Source organism: Mesoplodon mirus, assembly GCF_964341445.2.
Source record: "Mesoplodon mirus genome assembly, chromosome: 3".
Classification (NCBI taxonomy): Eukaryota; Metazoa; Chordata; class Mammalia; order Artiodactyla; family Ziphiidae; genus Mesoplodon; species Mesoplodon mirus.
This window is the reverse complement of record NC_138978.1, coordinates 59,804,181-59,825,180: the sequence shown is the minus strand read 5'-3', so window position 1 is coordinate 59,825,180 and position 21,000 is coordinate 59,804,181. Positions and strand designations below refer to the sequence as shown.

The following is a 21,000-nucleotide window of genomic DNA, read 5'->3' as shown; positions in this document are numbered from 1 at the left end:
TAAAAGCCTCCAGACTTCCGCATGTGAGAACAAAATTCCTATCATGCCTACAATTCCCTGAGAGCCATGCCTCAGAGCCTCTGTCAGCCTTTCTGGACTTTTTTTGCACCAGCGCCAATCCGGTCTTCCTTCATATCCTCTCCTGGACCACAGGACTTTTGGTCAGATTTTTCCTCTCGCGGGAGCGCTTCCCCCGACCTTCTGGGGAAGTTTAGTTCCTCTACTGTATCCTCAAGAAAGCTTCTCTGACCCTCAGTACCAGGTTAGGCTCTTATTTTCTTTTCTTTCATAAACTTATACTCCTTTCCTGGGAACACTCGTCTCAGTTTGTAAATAGGCACTAACTTGCATGATTATTTGATTCATGTTTGTCTCATCTATTGGACTCTGTGAATGCAAAGTGAGGTGTACCTTTTCTTACCTTTGCTCGTGGGCCATGAGAATGTTAAATTAAAATTTGCAGAAGAAGCACCAATTGAATTGATGGCCAGAACGGTAACAGAGTGTGCTTGCTCTGTCCAAAGGAAAGTGAATTTAGTGTGATTTCCTACGTCTTCTGACCATGTTCCATTGCGGGAAGTATGATGTTTCACCACGTATCTTCTCACACTGCACAATGAGTCATTTTTCATCAGGGGCTGCGGTAAACATAAAAATTGATTAGCTCAAGGGCTACAGTGCTTTTTATACTGACTGAGCTCACGGAAATCCTATTAAACATTTCCCATTGGTAAGCAGGGGTCAGGCCAGAGCAAGCACTGCTGAATTCAAGGCTGAGGTATGGGGGTCTGACCACAGTCTCCCTGAAGCCGTCTGGGTGGCTATGGAGCATGGGAAACTTATCTCCCTCCTTTTGGGGTTTTTTTTTTTTTTTTTAAGACTCAAAGACTAAATAATGAAGTATGGATACAAATAGGACACTTTTCTACCTGGAAGTTTCACTCTAATTCTAGAGAAAAGAAAGACTGAAAGAGGGTTGAGAGTTTCTTCATCTAAAAAGCAAAAAAGGAATAACCCTCTGTTTTCATAAAGCAACAACTAGAGAGAGTTGAAAAGATATTAATCCTGGTGAGACTGGTCACTCATTTTCTTTCTTCCCTTGATATGCAGCCCCTTCCAGTAACAGAGGCTATCAGGACCGTGTACATGGAACCCCAGAATTTGTGCCTTTAGTTAAAAAAAAATCATACCAGGTCATTAATGATTCAGTGTAAAATATATAATTAGTCCAACTGTATTCATCCATTCTACAGAATATAACAATATGTCCCACTTCCCCCATCACCTTCATCTGTTTCAGGTAAGATTTAAGTGCTACCAATCCCTTGTAAACCCTTAGAAAGCTTAACACAATAGACTAGAACAGTGCTTCTCAATTTTTGTCACTGAGATTCTTCTAAGTCAGAAATTGAGAAACATAAATACAAACAAACATAAATATGTCCCTGCAGGGTGTGGAAGAACCTGGGTAGGTAGTGAGTAAGACTTTAGCAGCCTCTGCAACAAATAAATGTCTGAAAAATCATGCAAATTTTGCATTTTGTTTTTTAAAAAAAATCTATGTCAGTTTTCATATACAAATATTTACTTTTGTAACCATCAAGTAAAATTGATGATAAAGTCCTCACTTTCTAGTCCTACAAGCTGCTCTAGGCTCATCTTGTGTTATTTCCTGCCCTAGCCCTATAACCAAGCATTTTTTCACAGAGCCCTAGTTCCTTTTATTGGAGGATAGTATTAGAAACAAATGTGGGAATACTCCTTACTACCAGAATATGGATTTCTCAGCTTACAGATCAAGGAAATACATCTGTGTATACTACATCTGTATACACACATATCTACGAAAATTTCTAAATGAATCCATCTGTATCCATATTAAGCTAAACATGAGTTCATACTGATGTCTCCAATCCTAATCCATTACCACATGGATCATTCCCATCTTCTCCTTGCTTGTCTGTAACCAATTCAACAGTGAGAAACCTGGGTCCTTCCTACCATCCATCATCCAATGCTTAATTGTTCAATTCCAGTTTGCATATCTAATGATACAAGAATTGTTAACCCATACCTCGTGAGAGAGATGACTTTATCAACTAGAATACAGTGGTTATGTACAGTTTCTTTTGCCTTTAGTCTTAAGAATCTACTCATTAACAAGGTTACCTAGGCCTGAAGCTTTTTCTCCCAACTCCTTCAGTAAGACTGTTCCACACACTTGTAATACAGTTAGTTTCTCTTATTGCAGTCTGGATTCCATCCTGGGATTCTCCAACCTCCTAACGATTTATCTTTAATTTGTATACACTAAGGTTTCTTCTTTGTGGTATAAGGTTTTATGAGTTTTGGCAAATGCATAATGCTATGTACTCACCAGGACAATATTATACAGAATAGTTTCACCATCATAAAAAATCCCCTGTTCTTCACCCATTCAAACCTTTCCCCATCAACCAAATCCCTGGAAACCATTGATCTTTTTGCCATCTCTACAGTTATGCCTTTTCTTGAATGTCCTGTAAATGGAATCATAATGTAGTCCTATAGGCAGCCTTCTAGCACTTAACAACATTCATTTAAGAGTCATCCATATCTTTTTGTGGCTTTATAGCAGTTTCTTTTTATCACTGAATAATATTCCATTGCATGAAAGTAACAAAGTTTTTTGTAAGAAGCTACCAAACTATATTCCAAAGTGGCTGTACCGTTTTCCATTCCCACCGCAAAGAATAAAAGTTCCTGTTGCTTTGCATACTAGCCAGCAAGTTATTGTCAGTTTTTTTGGATTTTAACCATTCTAATAAGTGTGTAGTGGTATCTCATTGTTGTTCTAATACGTATTTCCCTAATGACAAATGATGTTTGCTATGGACTGAACGTTTGTGTCTCCCTAAAATTCGGACCAAAAGAAATACATTCACTAGGGATAGAAATCAATTCATTTGGGGGAGAGAACGCTTTGAAAATTTCTAAGCTGTATACTCATTGTTTTTGGAAATATCCGTTGTGTATTTGCCATCATACAAAAAGAATAATCTAAATGCCCTTGAGATATGTAGGGAAGGCCACGTTTACTCTGTTTAGAATTAAATACAAATGGAATTTTTGGACTTGAAGGAGCACTAGATATCATCCAGTCCAATGTTATATTGACACAGATGAGGAAACTGAGGCTGAAGGGTCTAAGTGACTTTGTCAAAATAGCACTGATTAACTATACTATGTTAAGCCAAGAATAGAATTAAAGTCTCCAAACTCCAGGCCAGTGCTCCCTCCATTCTACAACTTGGTTCTCTGTAATCACTTCTCCAAATTGAAATAAACTTGGGATTGCAGAGACTAAAAATGATAGAATTATTAAGTAAGTCTTTTATACAATGAAGTCTTTTTTACAATGAAGCAAATCTTTCAAGAGTGTAGAAGTAAAATTTAAGAATAACACAAAAATCAGGAATACCTTCCAAAGCAAAGTGACATTTCTCTCTTTTTTAGTTTTGTCTTCATTAATTATTCTCCAAAATTCAGGTCCTCTGATAGGAACTGCAAAATAACAAGGAGCCCAAGTTGTACATGTGTTCTTGGAAGGATTACTTTTCAGTCACACTGGAAGCACATACTTATGCATTTTTAAGACACATTCACAAAACCTTTGCAAACCTTTTATATCCGTGACAATTGTGTAGGCTGGAGTACTCCAATTACTCCAATATCCCAGTCCATCCAGCCTCTTACAGCGCACCTGGACAGCATAGACTGCACACAGGTCTGACACCGGGAAACTGGCAGATTTTAATTTTGCATCATACACCTCAAATACCTATAAAATAAGTCAAACTATTAGATTGATCATTACTAACACATATGTAGCTAAAGGGCCCTGAAGTGCATTTTATTTTAAACCCTAACACTATTCCAAAATTAAGAGAGAACTGACTTTGTGTTTTCTGGCTTTATAAATACTCTTATTAGGCTTGAATCATGAGCTCCTTCAAGTTAAGGATTGCCTCAGTCATCTTGTTATTTCCATCTCGTGACAAGATTTGGACTGGCCCACTTACAACTTCACTTCCCAATCACTCTTTTAGCCTATTACTAATCTCTGTCCACTAATCCTCTATACACCAAGATGTTTAAGAATTTTAACCTAGTGGTTAGATAGGGCCTGCTGTAGAGAATCTCTGATATTCAGTCTCCTCAATAAGCAAGTAAACTGTCACATTTATTACAGCTGAACTCATTGTGATCTAATTCTATTCTAGGGTTCCTGTTATTTCTAGGTCTTTGCAGGCTGCCATCAGAAAACTGACATAGGAAGGCATCACATGCACACTTGCCACTATGGGTATGATTCTGGTTGTTTGATAAAAGCAGCTTCTTCCAAAATGTGTCCCATTGAACATGTGTGTACTAAAGAACATTGTTAAAGGGAAAAAGATTCCTTAGTAAAATGAGTTTGAGAAACATAGGATGAAATAAAGTCACAAATGTTTTTTAAATTCAGGACTTCTCTAAACCTTTAATGTGTAATATACCATGATTCTACACTAGGGACATATGGTGATTCAGGGTTCCTTAAACTTTATTAAGCCATGTGACCTTTCTTCATGAAACATTGTATGGGATCAATGTACTATAAAACACATTTTGGGAAATGATAAATAGCAGGAAAGTTCATTTCTTAAAAGGGTTAAATTAGATCAATCTATTTAATAAAAAGAGCTATGGAATACAGGAGGATGTACTTTTATGCCAATAAAATAAACCTTATGCAATAAAATTCTTAAACAGTTATAAGACATAATACTTAGTGAGGCAAGCTGAAGAAATTTCCAGGTAAAAGGTACCTTCCATTGTACTTCTTTTCCACTTAAACCATAGCGAATCTGGAACTGAAGATTATTCTCTGGAAAGACTGGCTTCTCCCAAGATATTTTCAATAATCCAATTTTTACAGTAATTTCTGCTTTCACACTAGATGGAGGCAGTGGTTTCACTAGAAAATTTTTTTAAGTATTATATAACAGTAATTTAAACAGTAACAATATTTTTAAAATGTTATTATGATGTTATAATCTTCCATATCTTTTATTTATAAAGTAACATCTCTTTCTCAAAACCTTCTCCTTCATTATCTCATTTGATCCCCTACAACTTTATGTGATACATAAGAAAGGGATTATCTCTATTTTGAAAATAGAGAGGTTGATTGAAAAAAGATCAATTCATCGTCCATGTCACTCTGCACGTTAATTGTAAGACCCGATTAGAAATGGAACCATTGGCTCTGCATGCAAAAGATACCATACTGATCACATGAGGAATATCAGTAGCAAACTCTGTTCTACATAGAGCTTTACTTAAAAGCAAAAAACTATACACCGCATTCATTTCCACATGTGTTTCAAAATCTTCCACTGTCTGTTGTTAGGTATTTCTAGGTCAAGGTCAGAGGAAGTCTTGCAGAGTAAAGCCTTGGTTCTCTACAATCTGAGGAAAATAAACTTTTTAAAGGGTAGAAATAGAGGCAAAGATGAACAGAACAGCAAGGGCTTTAAAAAATAATAAAAGGCAACATGCAAACTCAACGTATTTGGGAACTAACATCTCACAGCTCAACACAACAGTGTGAAGCTCTGAAGCTACAGACTTCATCAACAATACTTCTTTAGACTGTTGATGATCAAAACACCTAAACTTTTTAATTACTATAGAGTATCTCATGCTTATTCAATTCCTCATATGCCAAGAAGACGTTCTTCACCAACTAGTAAGATGACATATATTTCATCTCTCGAAAAGATAATTCCTCTTCAGGAAAGGAAGTATGAGCATTCAAGAGACCCAAACACATTAAAGCTGTGATTGCACTTGACGGAATCATATGGCTATCACACGTATATATTCCATGAATATCTAGTTTATAGAAAGAATGCTTTGAAGTACAATGGTTTATGTGATACCCACAATACCCACATTAGGGAGGTATAAGGAGCTTTCCACATTCTATAGGTGACAAAATAGTCACGGAGCACTTAAGTGACTAGCCCAAGTTTACAAAGCTAATAATAAGTGGAGCTGGCATTTGGATTCCAAAGTTGAATTTTCACATTGTTTTCTAGTACTCAGTAGGCAATATAAGCACAATTTAAATATCTTATGTTAGTAATGAAAAGAATAACATCAAAAATTGTTCAGGTATCGAACTGAATCCATGTTGCAATTGTCATATAATACATGTGAGGGTATATCTGTGCATGTCTGTAGGGTAGGGAGGTAGGACAGTTCCTTGCTATCTTAGTATATTTAGTACCAGAGAAGTATTGCTTACAGTAAACTCACTTAAAATGGAACCAAACTGGGCTTCCCTGGTGGCGCAGTGGTTGAGAGTCTGCCTGCCAATGCAGGGGACGCGGGTTCGGGCCCTGGTCTGGGAGGATCCCGCATGCCGCGGAGCGGCTGGGCCCATGAGCCACGATTGCTGAGCCTGCGCATCTGGAGCCTGTGCTCCGCAACAGGAGAGGCCGCGATAGTGAGAGGCCCGCGCACCGCGATGAGGAGTGGCCCCCGCTTGCCACAGCTGGAGAAAGCCCTCGCACAGAAACGAAGACCCAACACAGCCATAAATGAATAAATAAATTTAAAAATAATAATAATAAAAAAAGGAGAACAAACCACTCAAAAGTCATAAGGAGAGTGTGTTAAAAAAAAAAAATATGTTTGGAGAGAAGGAAAAAATGTTAAAAAAAAAAAAAATGGAACCAAACTAAATTGGAAGGAGTGGTGAGAGGGCAGATCAATTAACTGGGACTTCATATTGAAAAAATTTTTTTAATTATGACAACTTTATGCTATATTTAACAAAATATAGATTTGAATTCAGATGTGTACTAATTATTTGAAAATACAATGGATCAAAAGTTAATTTTTGGTACAATTCCCTAACAAAATATTATATAGCATCAAAAGATACTCTTCTACATTTGCTGCAAAATCATAAATGGATCATTTCCCAAAGATTTCACAGTGATACTTAGAGTAATATATCAAAATCTCCAAAGGGTCTCTTATTCCTTTGAAATCAAAATATCCTTTTAAAAGAATGTTTAAAATGTTATAATGGATGTCATCATCCTTGTCTATTTTCTCTTTATTTCATTTGAGTTATTTTGAATACTTTGCTCCTACCCAGCCTTACAAATTAAAGCCTTGAGCTATGACTACTCAGATTTAAAAAACTGTCAGAATATCCAAATTAAACTTTTAGATTAAAAGCATCAAATGTTTTCATAAGTACATTGGGAAAAAAACATAAAATAGTGCATTATTTAGAATAATATTACTACTAAATTTATACCCAGTGATCAATATAATTCATCAAATTATATGCTGAAAATCTTCCTATTATTGATTTAAAATAAAGCCAAAAGTGTAAAACTTTCTAAAGCTAATTGTCTTTTCAATTCCACTGTAAGTAGGAAAAAAATTTTTTTAATCTAGTGTGATCATAAAATTCAACAGTTACCCTGAACCAACCTGAATCCAAATATGCTAATAAAAATGAAGACATACATATAGTTTTTGACATACCCACGGAATCAGGAATGACACATGTTGGTGGAGAGTCCAGTGAACCCAAGGAGTGATTAATTCTAATCCACATTGTATAGCCGGATAATAGAAAGATTGGCTGAAATAGGCATTCATAAAAACCATCTCTCTGCAAGTGGCAGTCTTTGGGTTCAGATATGGGATGAATAGATGGAACATCAGAACAGTAAAGGCTGCTCCTTAAAAGATACAAAAACAATCAATAAATATACAACACTGATGAAAGCAATATTTGAGAATTCTGCTTTGTTGTTTAAAATAGACAGTTTTTGCTCCATCTAAAAGTAGTTGTTCTTATTAGAAAGGCATTTTTGAATTCTCAGCTATATCACAATCTTTCCATGAAAATAGAAAATAACCCTTCTTAAATATTTCACTAGACAGTAAGTGGGTATGAAAATGAAATAAATGACAATGTTCTAACAGGGAGGTAGGGATCCAATTGGAGATAGAACTTACAACACTTTGGAAGCTACGCTAATATTAAAGCGAAGTGATCGAATTTTTAAAATAAAGATCACAAGTGGCAATGGGGAATTCCTGAGATGGAAAGGAAGATAAATTCCTTGCACTTTAAATTCCACAAAACAAATTGAAAACATAATGATAGTAAATTGTAGCTTAATTGACATTGTCCTAATCTTTTCTAGTTCAAAGCAATATAATTAAAATAATATCAATTATTGACTTCTATATGGATCATATAGTCAGGTATATCACTTATTTTCTCAGAGAAGAAAATTAGGAAAATATATTTTTATCACTACATCCCAATCAACACTCCACCTCAGAGAATACAAAGCATTTCTCCTCTTCTTTGCAATAGCCCTTCTGCCATTATTTGCTTTAAATATGGTATTTAAGTGGCTAAAGTAGCAGTTACTGTTTCCATAAGAATGGGAGTAAGGTTACAAAAAAATGAAAAATCTATACTTTTCTGTCTCTCATTTTCCATTTTTTTGTGACACCTTTTTCTTCCTATTTCCTCAAAATGATAACTGTTTGTGTGTGTGTGTGTGAATCAGTGTGGTGGGTGGGGTTAGATGAGAAAGAAGGATGAAGAGTCATTTGTGCATAAAAAATAAGAACCATGACCTTGTACAGAAGCACACTAATAGTCCACTTGGAATCCAAAGGTTAGCATAATTATCGTCACGACAGATATAACCATTTATTGAATGTTTACCAGCAGAAATCATATCACTTAATTATAATTAAATAAAATGTCATTAATTCTCACAGAAACCCTGCAAGTCCTATTATTCATTCCATTTTACAGACAAGGAAATTGAGGCCTTAGAGAGGTTAAAAAAACTTGAACACGTATATTCAGCTAGTTTCATGGTTCTTCTATAAATATTAGGAAGATAAATGAGTCCAAATGCTTATGGAATAGTTGTCCACAAACACCATTTTAATGTGAAAATGCCATGGAAAGAAAGTAAAGACAGATTACAAAAGTAAAATGGTATGCCATGAATATTCTATTGATTTTAAAGTTCTCATATCAGGTAAGATGAAGACAGATATTATTCCCACGTGAGAAACAAAGAAATTGCCTCATTTTTTTCTAATATTACTTAAGAATAGACTGGTAGCATTAGGAATAGGAATCGAGCACAGTATTTGAGGAAATTGATTTTTTTCAAGCAGAAATTTTAGATTTTAAGAATAAATGAGCACAAGCTCTACAAATTGAAAGTCCCAGTACAAACTGAGATAGGGTGTTTAAGAGTAGTACACACACTTGAAAACTACTAAAGAATGTTATAAAAATTGTCCTGATCAAGAGTGTTATTATTTTAGATAAAGGTCTCTGTAGAGAGAAGAATACTAGAGGAAGACGATGACTTGAATTCTTTTCAAATCAGAGAACGGTAAAAAAAAAAAAAAGCCACACAAATTACTCTTTACTAGAATTGTTTAATCCTTATTAAGTAAACAAAGTTATGGTTACCAAAGGGGAAAGGGCGGGGAGGGAGGGATAATTTAGGAGTTTGGGATTAACAAATACACAGTATTATATATAAAATAGATAAACAACAAGGATTTACTATATAACACAGAGAATTATATTCAGTATCTGATAATAACCTATAATGAAAAGAATCTGAAAAAGAATAGATACATATATATATATATAACTGAATCACTTTGCTGTACACCTGAAACTAACATAACATTGTAAATCATCTATACTTCAATTAAAAACTAATAATAATCTTACCTATTTCTAAAGACCATTCATATTATCTCTTACAATATCTGTACCACTACCTCCAACCTTTTTCTAAAACATTAATCTTCAGCAAATGATACGAGGCTTCTATAATCCTTGATATTCTCCTCTAGCCAATTCTCCAAGTCAAATTAAAATGTATAGACATTAATTTTTTGGATTTCATTTATTAACTAAAATACAATTGTGGAGAATTAACTGATCATCAGAAAAAAATAATCTGAAGCAAAAACAAATTACAATCTTTTTGTGTGTGAATTTTTTCAAGAATCACCAATTTATTTAACCCTCTAAAAATTTCCTAATTAAGAATATTCTACCTTCCTCTTTCGGGAATAAATCTACAAGACTACTGCTATGGTGATATTTTACAGGAGATGTTTATCTCACCATATCCACAGAAAAATACAACAGCAAAAATATACATACCTCTGATACCTCAACTGCAAAGTGCTTCCCACAAGTGATTGGATTGCACTGGGTGACCATCTGCAAGTCATTTTAGTTAAGTACCCATCAGTTTCACATGATATATTGATATTGACATCTATTTAAAACACATTAAAATATTACTATAAAGCAAACACACCAAAACATTTTTAATGAAAATTAAATTTCCTTAACATCTTCAATGGGACTCTAAGATAGAGTCCATAATAAAAATGTATCTCATGGAATAAAATGAAGAAAATCCCGGGATTCTTACCAATCACATATAACTCAGCATAGCGATGGTGGCATTCATGCTCATTGCAGCAGTACACTGCGTCATAGGTGAACTTTCCTCGGGGTTTGGTTGCATTCAAATTAGGAAAAGTAACTTTGCTAACATGTTCACCCACAACATCATACTGGCTTTGGGGAACTTTCTCAGCTAAATTCATCCACCAAACAATCTTTTTTGAGGCAACTATCTTGTTTTCATTTTTATAGATGCAGTGAAAAGAAACGTTAGACCCAACAGTTGTCAGAATTTTAGGTGGAAAGTATATGACATCTGTAATGGGGAAAAAAAGGTAGGATGTTAGATGAAGACAGAAAACATCACGTAAGCAATTGATACCATGTAAAAAAGATTCACAAGGCATTCAGGATTATACTGCCCAAAATAAAATGAGTGTGCTGAGAGACTGCAGAACTGTAGCTGCCTGTTCATGCACAATTAGTAAGTGTCCCAAGCATTCCCATTCCCAAGTGACTTGAGCCTCCATAAATGTCCTCAGTATTTTCTAAACACAGAGACTTATGCATTATAAAATATGTTTTAGAGAGTAATTGTCACTTGCTAACTGATAGGCAAAAGATTAATGAAAATGAAATGTAGTCTAATTCTACAATGGTATGTCTTCCATCAGACTCTGCTTTCAGAATCAGTGAACCTTAGCGCAAGTTCTTAAGTCAAATCCCTGCAAAACAAAATCTTGACGAATAAATGGTGATAGCCACTGTCTCATTTGGATACATGAAAATTTCAAGTAAGCAGGTAGAGAAATAAGCTTTAAATAAGAAAACTTGTTAGGAAATGTAAAATCAATGATGCCCCAGTAAACAAAGTGGCAAAACTGTAAATACTGTTCTGTAGTATCATTTTAAGTTATTTAGTGCCGATACCCTGTGGTTGAGGACAAGGGGAATCAGTATTTTTCTAAAATATCATTTTTAATGCCTACACACTATTCCATACTACTCTTTCAGTCTCCTATTTTTGGAAACATAGTTTGTCTCTATGTTTTATTAGAAACAATAAAAATAAATGAATGTTTACACAGGACGAAATTATTTCTGCCATAGTGTATTACAAAAACAGGGTATTTCATTTGTACAATTTAAGGTAAGCTATTTTCTGCTGATAGAATATGAATATCTGTTTTCATACATATTTGGATTACCCTCAAAATAAGTCCAAAAAAACCTTGATTCGTTTTTGTTATTTTTCTCTTTTCAGTAATAGCATGCTAAACTCCAATGCCTTTATATTTATAATTCATATAAGATATTTGCATCTTGTATGTCTACAGTCAAGCATAAACAGGAAAAATTTTATTTATTTATTTATTGTAAAATAAGGAAACAATAATGATTTTCTTCTCATGATCAAGTATCAATACCTTTACAGGATCTACATTAATAAATTTTATTTAAAAAGGAAATTCTATTGATAAATATTAGTGAATTACTCAAAAGAACATAAATTATGGATCAAAACATTTTAGATAAGTTATTTTAAAATGTGTTATCATAGCTCCAGAAAATAGCTTTTAAAAAAATTCTTGGAGCAGATTACCTATCTTTCTTTAAGGATAAAATATTTTCTTTAACCTGGTATAAGCAACATTATAAAATATGTAAGGTAACATTGCAGCAGATAAAGCCTTGCTGCCAATCATTTATTTAAGAACCCAGTCATTGGGGCTTCCCTGGTGGTGCAGTGGTTGAGAGTCCGTTTGCCGATGTAGGGGACATGGGTTCGTGCCCCGGTCCGGGAAGATCCCACATGCTGCTGGGCGTATGGGCCCGTGAGCCATGGCTGCTGAGCCTGAGCGTCCGGAGCCTGTGCTCCGCAACGGGAGAGGCCACAACAGTGAGAGGCCCGCGTACCACAAAAAAAAAAAAAGAAAGAAAAAGAAAATTGAAAGTAAAAACTCTGAAAAGCAAGCATCTGGAGTGAAAAGAATTGCTTAATTATATAATATGTAATACTCAAATAAAATTTTAATATTTAAAAATCTATGCCAAATAAATATATCTGATTTTCAAGTGTAAATTCAGGAGCTGTCAATACAAGTAGTGTTCTGAATTTGTAAATTTGGAACTATTATATTAACTCTATCTTTTGGGTAAGAAAGAGTAATTCAGCAAGATACTGCTATGGATGCACATAAATGTGGGAGCTCTCACACAAGTTTTCATTAACAGGTTAAAAATTTTAATTGTTCAAAATTTAAATTAAAAGTTAATATGGTGTTCCTCCTTTAGGTTTACTGCCACAAAATTTAAGATGCATATAATATGACAAAGGCAAATTCAGGAACCATATTCCCCTGTCAGTAGAAGTGACTCTTATAAAACCTACCTTGTGTGGTAAAGGTAAGGGGGGTGCTCCAGTCACTCCAGATTCCTGGGCCATCCAGTCTCTTGCTCCTCACCTGAACTTCATATGAAGACCCAGGAAGCACACTGTCTACTAGCAGAGATGTAGCTGAGACAATCTCATCAGCCTGTTAAATATTATTTGAAAATATCAGAGCATCAGGTCGGTGTGAAACCTTTACCAAAACTGATCGCAAGCAGGTCTCAACTAATCTCAAAGAACTAAAATCTTACAGAGTACTTAGCTGGTCACAGTGAAATTTAAAAGAGATCAATAACCCAATAACAAATGTTTGACTGACAATAGTCAATAAAATTTTAAATAGCCTGTAAGTCCAAGGAAAAAACTCACAATGATAATCAGCATTTAACTGAATGATAATGAATATTGACCTCTCAAAACTTGAGAGATACAGCTAAAGTCAGTGGGAAGCTTCAAGCCTCTGCTGACATCTGTAACACACACGGTAGAAGATGATGCACGGGGGTGGACAGAGAACTATAAGCATCCTAGAGCAAAGTGTCACAGAAGGAGAGCATGAATAATTTTAAGGACCCAAGGCTGATGATCAGCTATAGTGAATCAAAATATCCAAGAGACCTAACTGCATGAAACAACCAATGATGTACTCCAAAGATATTGAACTCCCTGCTCATTAGACTGTGGAGCACCACAGACTAAAAATGGCGAAAAGCATCAGAAATGCATTAAACAATTTCAGATCACCTGTAGTTAAAATCCTATTATCTCCATTTTACAGATGAGAAAGCTAAAGCCTAGAGAAGCCTCAACTGCTTTTTCCATACATGACACCAGATTCCCATTCTGTTCTTTATGAATATAAAGTCTTAAAAAATTAGCCCAGATCTGAAAAGACAAGTTTTTACCTCTAAATTCGATAACAATTAGTTTCACAAATTAAAGTACCAAAGTCTCTGCATGGCCCACAAGGCTCTTTATGACCTCCTCCTCCCCTCCCCCTCTTTGATCATCCACTAATACTATTGCCCTCACTCACCACCCTGGCCTCCAGCTTCTCATCCAGCTTAGGGCCTCTGAATTGCTATTTTCCCTATTTAGACTCCAATTCTCCCAGATATCTACATCACCACTTCCTTCAAATCCCTGCTCAAATATCACCTTCTCAAGGAGAGCTTCCCCTGCCTCCATTTAATATTTCAACCCACCCTCTCCCACTAGCATTCCCAAGCTCCCCTCATCCTGTTCTACTACACAATGGATCCTGAGTTCTTGGCACCTAGTAGGCGCTCAATACTTACTGAAAGAATGAAAAAAGGATTTGACACACTATACATGTTTGTACTGCATGTAAACAAATACATTGAGCAATAAGGAAAAATAAGGATGACATGTAAAATCAGAAACCAGAGAAGGTCTTTAGGTGAAAATATTATAATTATGAATTCAATAATTCTGTATCTGGACTTCTTGTAGCCATTAGTTGTGCGTGTGTGTGTGTGGTGTGTGTGTGTGGTGTTAATGAGAGGGAGAGGGAGAAGGAGTGAGAGGGAGGGTGAGAAGAGAGAGAGAGAGAATTAATCTAATATACATAAACTTTTGGAAAAGAAACTTTTCCTCGCAGTAAATTCTGGGAGGAATTTGTCATGCTCCTCAAAATATAACATGGATCTACATGTAAGACATATTGAGTAACATCAAACAATTTTTCTAAAATCATTTTATAGAAGATGCAGAAATGCTGTATATATGCTCATTTCTTATGCTGCTCTTGAATGAAAGCCAATGGTATGATATTAAATTATGACTGATTCTGCTCCAGAAGCAGTATGCACATTTGATATGCAGAGGTGTTCTGTATAGGATTCGGAGGGGGCCTCACTTTTCCTTAATTGCTTCTCAATTTTTCATTTTATTTACTAAAATATACTTACTTTTCTCATATTTTTTGTAGAATTCTCTGAATATTTCACTTGATATTGAAGTTGAAATGGTACCAATGTTGGGCTGGACCAAGAAATCTTTAAATTACCAGTATCTGTGATTTTCATACACAAACCTAATGGTGGATCAGGCTTCACTTAAGAAAAAAAAAGAACACTTTTAAGTCATGTAATTTTCATGGTAATCATAAAGTGAAGTCAAAATGAGTTTTTAGCATATCCTATTCTTTCAACTAAAGCGTCTTTATTCAAAGGCTACTTACAGAACCAAAATATTGGTTCTACTCCTGTACCTTACTATAGCAATCCATGTATCTTCATTTCCTTCTCCCTATATGGTAAAAACTATAAATCAGTAAATGATGTTATTTTGATAAATGTGAATTCCTGCTATAAAAAAGCCTGCCGTACTTTATTTAACCTAGCTTTTGCCATGCTTATTTGAAGCCTCCCCTGACAAAACCCACTGTTTTAGCAAACGACAAGGGGAAAAAGTATATTACAGAGCACTATTTGGAAAATGCATATAAATTTTGCATGCAAAAATCAATGCACATATTCATGCAGATTCATGTAAATATGCATGCAAAATTCAGTATATTTATTACTTTTAAAATACAACAAATCCAGATATACCCATTCAAACAGCCCAAACCATGCACAGTTTATATGCAGTAAACACAGCATTAGCAGGCCCTGGCTTGTCACACCAGAAATGGGGATGGAGTTTCTTATCCTAATGGGGTATTTAACTCAGTTTATAATTTCTGAGTTCACGTGTATATGTGTTTTTATGTACGCCTATGCATTTGCGTATATTCATACATGGAGATTTGTTTGTGTGTGGCTTTAAACATAGAATATAACCTTTAAATCATTTGTAGAAACAACGCAAACAATAAAGGATTGATTCATCCCTTTAAGGGAAATCTATACAGCCTTTAAAAATCATATTAGAGAAGAATATTGAAAATGTTTAATACTGTTAGTTTTAAAAGTTTATTAAACAACATCTATACTTGGATTCCTGATTTATTAAAATTTACAAATTAAAGGATATTTGTAAATACATATTAAAATAGAAATAAATGCCAAAATAATAGATAATAAATGAATAAAATAATTTTTCTTCTTTGTGCATCTCTATGCTTTCAAGATTTTTGTGATTAACAGGAATTACTCATGAACACAGAAATCACCATTACACTGAAATATTTACTGACTTTTATTTTCAAGAAATAAAATGGCACATTCTTTACACATTCCATATTTTCATGAATTTAGTCATAGTTTTTTTTTCTTTCCTTGAGTCAAAATTAAAGAAGTTTTTACTTTCTGTGACATATTACAAATTGTAGTTACTTTAAAGCAGGGATATCTAAACTCTAAAGTCCAGAAACAACAGGTGAAATTCGCTGAGTTCTTGTGACAAATAAGACAGAAAACAAAGACACCAAAAGAAGTGAAATCATAAAATTATAAACTATTTTACATTTCCTATTTGCACACATATGTCTTCATATTAGAAATCTAAAAATAAATCTTTCCCTGGACCCCCTATGTACTCAGTCCCAGACCCCATCTACCTGCTTCTTTCAGAGGAAAATTCCTCCAAAGAGCTGGCATACTCACTTTCTCCACTTTGCATCCCATTTTCCTGAGCAACCTATTCTGATCAGGTCTTTCTTCTCGCTAGTCCACTGAAAATACTCTTACCAAGGTCACTACACTTTGCCAAATCCAATGTCAACTGTCTGATTCATTTTACTCCATCTCTCAGCAGCATTCCTACTGCTTGTTCCATGAGTAGCTGTAATACTTTTTTCACTTGGCTTCCAGGTCACCACACTCCTTTACTCCTCTTTTCTCTCTGATCATCCCTCAGTCTTTCTCTCACTGAACTCTAAATATGTGATCTCATACAATCCCATAAACATCTGTATGCTAGAGACTCCCAAATATATATCGCCCCTGAACTCCAGGCTCATATATCCAACTACATACTCAACATCTCTTCGGTTTCTAATAAGCATCTCAAACATAATATGTCACACACCTAATCCTCTCTAATATCCCCATCTCAGCATCTGGTACCACTATTCTGGTACCACCCAGGTCCAAGCCTAACTATTATCCTTGATTCCTCTCTGTCCTTCACATTCCATACCCAATCCACTAGAACGTTCAATCAGCACCATCTCCTAAATAGATGCCAAGCCTGATCATTTCTTTACTTCTCCACTGCAACAACCCTAAGCCAATGGGACAATTCCAACAGCTTCCTATCTGATTCCTCTGCTTCTACTCTTGCAACTATCCTTCCTTCCTTCCTCATCAATTTCTTTCTTCACATGCAGCATAAATTTTAAACATATGCATGCTTACACATGCACACACACACACACCCTTGATCATATCACTCTCCTGGTTCAAAAGCCTCCACTGCAATTAGAATAAAATCCAAAAGTTGTAACCCTGGTTTATGGTATGACCTGGACCCAGATGACTCTCTAATCACATCTCTAAATATTCTCCTACTTCATTCACTCCAAGCAAAAGAGTCTTGTATTTGGTTCTTCCAACTTCCAAGCTCATTCCATCCCAGGAATTTTGTGAGTGCTATTCTTCCTGCTTGGAGCACCTTTTGTTTTTGCATGGCTATCTCTTTTCTTTCAGCTTAAATGCTATCTCCTAAAAGAGGACATCTATAACTGAAATAATAGCCCCTACACCTGACATTCTCCATCACACAACTTCTCTTATTTCTTTCATAGCACTTTTTTAGATATTATCACATATACCCCAATACGAGGAAAGATTTTTTTCCCCAAAATCATCTGAAATAAGACAAAATCATTTTTAAGGTTCTTATAAAGTCTATCGCAGCAACTGCTCTTAACTACTTTACTTTTAAAAACAATTTAATTCAATGCTGGCTCTAAATATTTCTAAATATCACCTGATAGAACTGGTTTTAAAAAGAGAAAATGATGCTACTTTATAGATTTTGTATTTTTCCCTGTGGTATAACGTCATGACTGAATTCCTTGGATATCATTGTAATTACGTTGTGGAGATCACAAATATATCCCTAGAGGACAAGTTATTTTAAAGTCCTAATGTTAAATATGATGTTATATGCAGATTCAAAAAGTGCTATTTCCTCAGTAACTTAGACAGAAGTGAAGGTAAAGCTGTGTGGGAAAGTGTGTCTGATACTTGGAAAAGTGGCTCTAGTGATGTCAAAAACAATGATGCAGAGATGCATATAAAGAGTTTGTATACAATCATTTCAGGAAATGTAAATGTAAAATAGTAACACCGTTAAATTATGTATCATATGTAATATATAATTTAACATACACATACAAAGCTGACTTAATAAATTAAATAGTTTGTTAACATTCGCCTATATTAGTCACACTGAATAACTGAATACACTGAATATATGTAATTATACATTCCAGTTGATCAAATAAATTGGGAGAATCTTTGCACTGAAAAAATGGGCCTTTGCCTATTATTTGAGTTTTTCTTAAGGTCAGATTTGTACAGCAAATTATTTGTTTACATTTTTACTGTTTCTCTCTGCCCACTACTGTCTGCCCCTGTTCTGTGAGGCATTCACCATTGTTTTCCCAGCTCCTAGGTCAGTGGCTGACACCCATGAGCCTCTAAGAAATGCTTACTGAAGGCATAAATTCAGGTAAAAACAAGCTTTCAATTATTTTCAGAAATAGTTATCCGAGATGTGAAAAAGTAATAACTAAGCAATAAATATCCATTAGACAGATCCAGGATTTAAAGAAATCAAACTGTTTTCAAAAAGAATTTAAGTTACAATTGCAGAGATATCTATACTGCTGTTAAATCATTCCAGAAGCTGCTTTTAATACTCCCTAGAACTACACTTACCATCTTTAGAGTGTTAGTCAATGCAAGATAAGCTAGTGAAAAATTTTGTAAGCAATCTTCAACCTGTTTGTATGACTGATGTTGATATCTATTATCTTTTTTATGCACAACTTACCAACATTAATGGGCTGAACTGACATTGGAGGTGAGTGAAAAATTACTCCACCAGATGTGATTTTCAAATACATAAGAAGGGTGTAATTGATTTTGACTGTTGGCACGGGCACACGACATTCACAACTTTCATGAATGCTGCAGTTGCACTGAACAATCTGAAAACTGCTTTTCTGGGGGAGCAGAGGCGACTCTTCTAATACTTCAAGCCTATATGGAAAAAGAAGACCTAAATATTAACACAGATGTGAAAGCACTGGATATATTTAAAATGTAGGACACAATATCCAAATTGAGGGCAGCTATTCTGCACACTCAGCTTAAAGAGCATCTGGGGAAAAAAGATACATTATAACAAGGATACAAAGACAAGGGTTAAAGCAGGTTAGCCATCAGAAATAATATAAACAATGGGCTTCCCTGGTGGCACAGTTGTTGAGAGTCTGCCTGCCGATGCAGGGGACACGGGTTCGTGCCCCGGTCCGGGAGGATCCCACATGCCGCAGAGCAGCTGGGCCTGTGAGCCATGGCCACTGGGCCTGTGCATCCTGAGCCTGTGCTCCTCAGCAGGAGAGGCCACAACAGTAAGAGGCCCGCGTACCACAAAAAATAAAATAAAATAAAATAAAATAAAATAAATAAAAAAGAAATAATATAAACAAGAAGACAGTGAAGAACTGAAAGGAAAGAAAAATTGTGATCCTAAACCCTATATGCAGTAAAAATATCTTTCAAAATAAACATGCAATAAAGGTTCTTTCAGACATGCCAAAATGGAAATAACTCATTATCATCAGACCTGCATTATAAAAAATGCTAAAGGAAGTCCTTCAGGCAAAAAGAAAATGATAGTAGATAGAAGTCTGGTTCCACACAAAGAAATGAAATTTAACTAAAAGGGTAGATATTTATTGACTGATTAAGGCAAAAATAATAACCGTGTAGTGCTGGGTTTATAACATAGGTAGAAGTAAAATGTATGGCATTAGTACCAAACTTGGGGAAGGGGGAGATCTGTAAGTACACAGTTGTAATGGTCTTCTACTATACACAAAGTGGTGTAATAGCAGCTAGAGGTATAATATCAGTTCGACTATAATAAGTCAAAGACCTATATTCTAAATCCTAAAGCCACCACTAAAGTAATAAAACAAGAAGTTACAACTAATAAGCTACAATAATCAGCCATTGGAGTATGAGTGTAAAGACAGAAAAATAGATTAATGGAACAGAGGAGAGGCCAGCACCTATATGTACAATCAATTTTCTACAAAGGTACAAGCAGTTCTGTGGAGAAAAAGTAATCTCTTCAATAAATTGTGCTGAAACAGTGGGATATCTACATGCTCCCCACCCCAAAAAGCAACTTTAATCCATACCTCCCACCAGATCTAAAAATTAATTCAAAATGGATCATCAATCCAAATGTCAAGTCTAAAGCTATGAATCTTTTAGAAGAGAATATGGGAAAAAATTTTTGTGGCCTTGGTTTAGATAAGAATTTCTTAGATGCAACACAAAAGCATGATCCATAAAAGAACAAATTGATATTGTTATAAAGTAGAAACTGACACACCACTGTAAAGCAATTATACTCCAATAAAGATGTTAAAAAAGAAAAAGAACAAATTGATAATTGGACTTCTATCAAGATTGAAAACTTCTGTTCTTCAAAAGACACTGTGAAAGATAAAAAGTAACAAAAGACAAGCCATAGACTGAGAGAATACATTTGCCAGTCATCTCTCTAATAAAGGACTTGAATCCAGAAGATATAAAGAACTTTCATAACTCAATAATAATATTAAAAAATCCAATTAAAAATAGGCCAAAATGTCAATAGTCACTTCTCCACAGAATATATAAAATGAAAAGAAGCATGTGAAAAGAAGCCCCAAATCACTAGTTATTCAGGAAATGCAAATTAAAACCCCAATGAAATACTACTATCCACATATTAGAATGGTCAAAATTGAAAAGATTCATCATATCACATATTGAAGAGGTATGCAGGAACTGGAACTCTAATACACTGCTGGTAGGAATGTAAAATGATACAACTTTGGAAAACAGTTTTGCAATTTCTTAAGTTGTTAAACATACACCTA

At 34.9% G+C, this 21,000-nt stretch overlaps 1 protein-coding gene across 4 annotated transcripts in view; it reads right to left on the bottom strand.

The window, feature by feature from the left end:
* The window catches only part of LEPR (leptin receptor), a gene marked incomplete at its 3' end in the record, with an annotated part of 93,480 nt that overhangs the window by 25,516 nt on the left and 46,964 nt on the right, over positions 1-21,000 (bottom strand). For all 4 annotated transcript variants that reach the window (XM_082613092.1, XM_082613090.1, XM_082613089.1 and 1 more), the window contains 10 exons: positions 18,894-19,102; positions 14,855-15,000; positions 12,924-13,068; positions 10,557-10,847; positions 10,280-10,397; positions 7,591-7,790; positions 4,848-4,996; positions 3,661-3,820; positions 3,461-3,543; positions 422-638 (listed from right to left, as the gene is read on the bottom strand). In XM_082613092.1, coding sequence (XP_082469218.1) covers positions 422-638; positions 3,461-3,543; positions 3,661-3,820; positions 4,848-4,996; positions 7,591-7,790; positions 10,280-10,397; positions 10,557-10,847; positions 12,924-13,068; positions 14,855-15,000; positions 18,894-19,102 — 1,718 coding nt within the window. The remainder of the gene's footprint in view (positions 1-421; positions 639-3,460; positions 3,544-3,660; positions 3,821-4,847; positions 4,997-7,590; positions 7,791-10,279; positions 10,398-10,556; positions 10,848-12,923; positions 13,069-14,854; positions 15,001-18,893; positions 19,103-21,000) is intronic.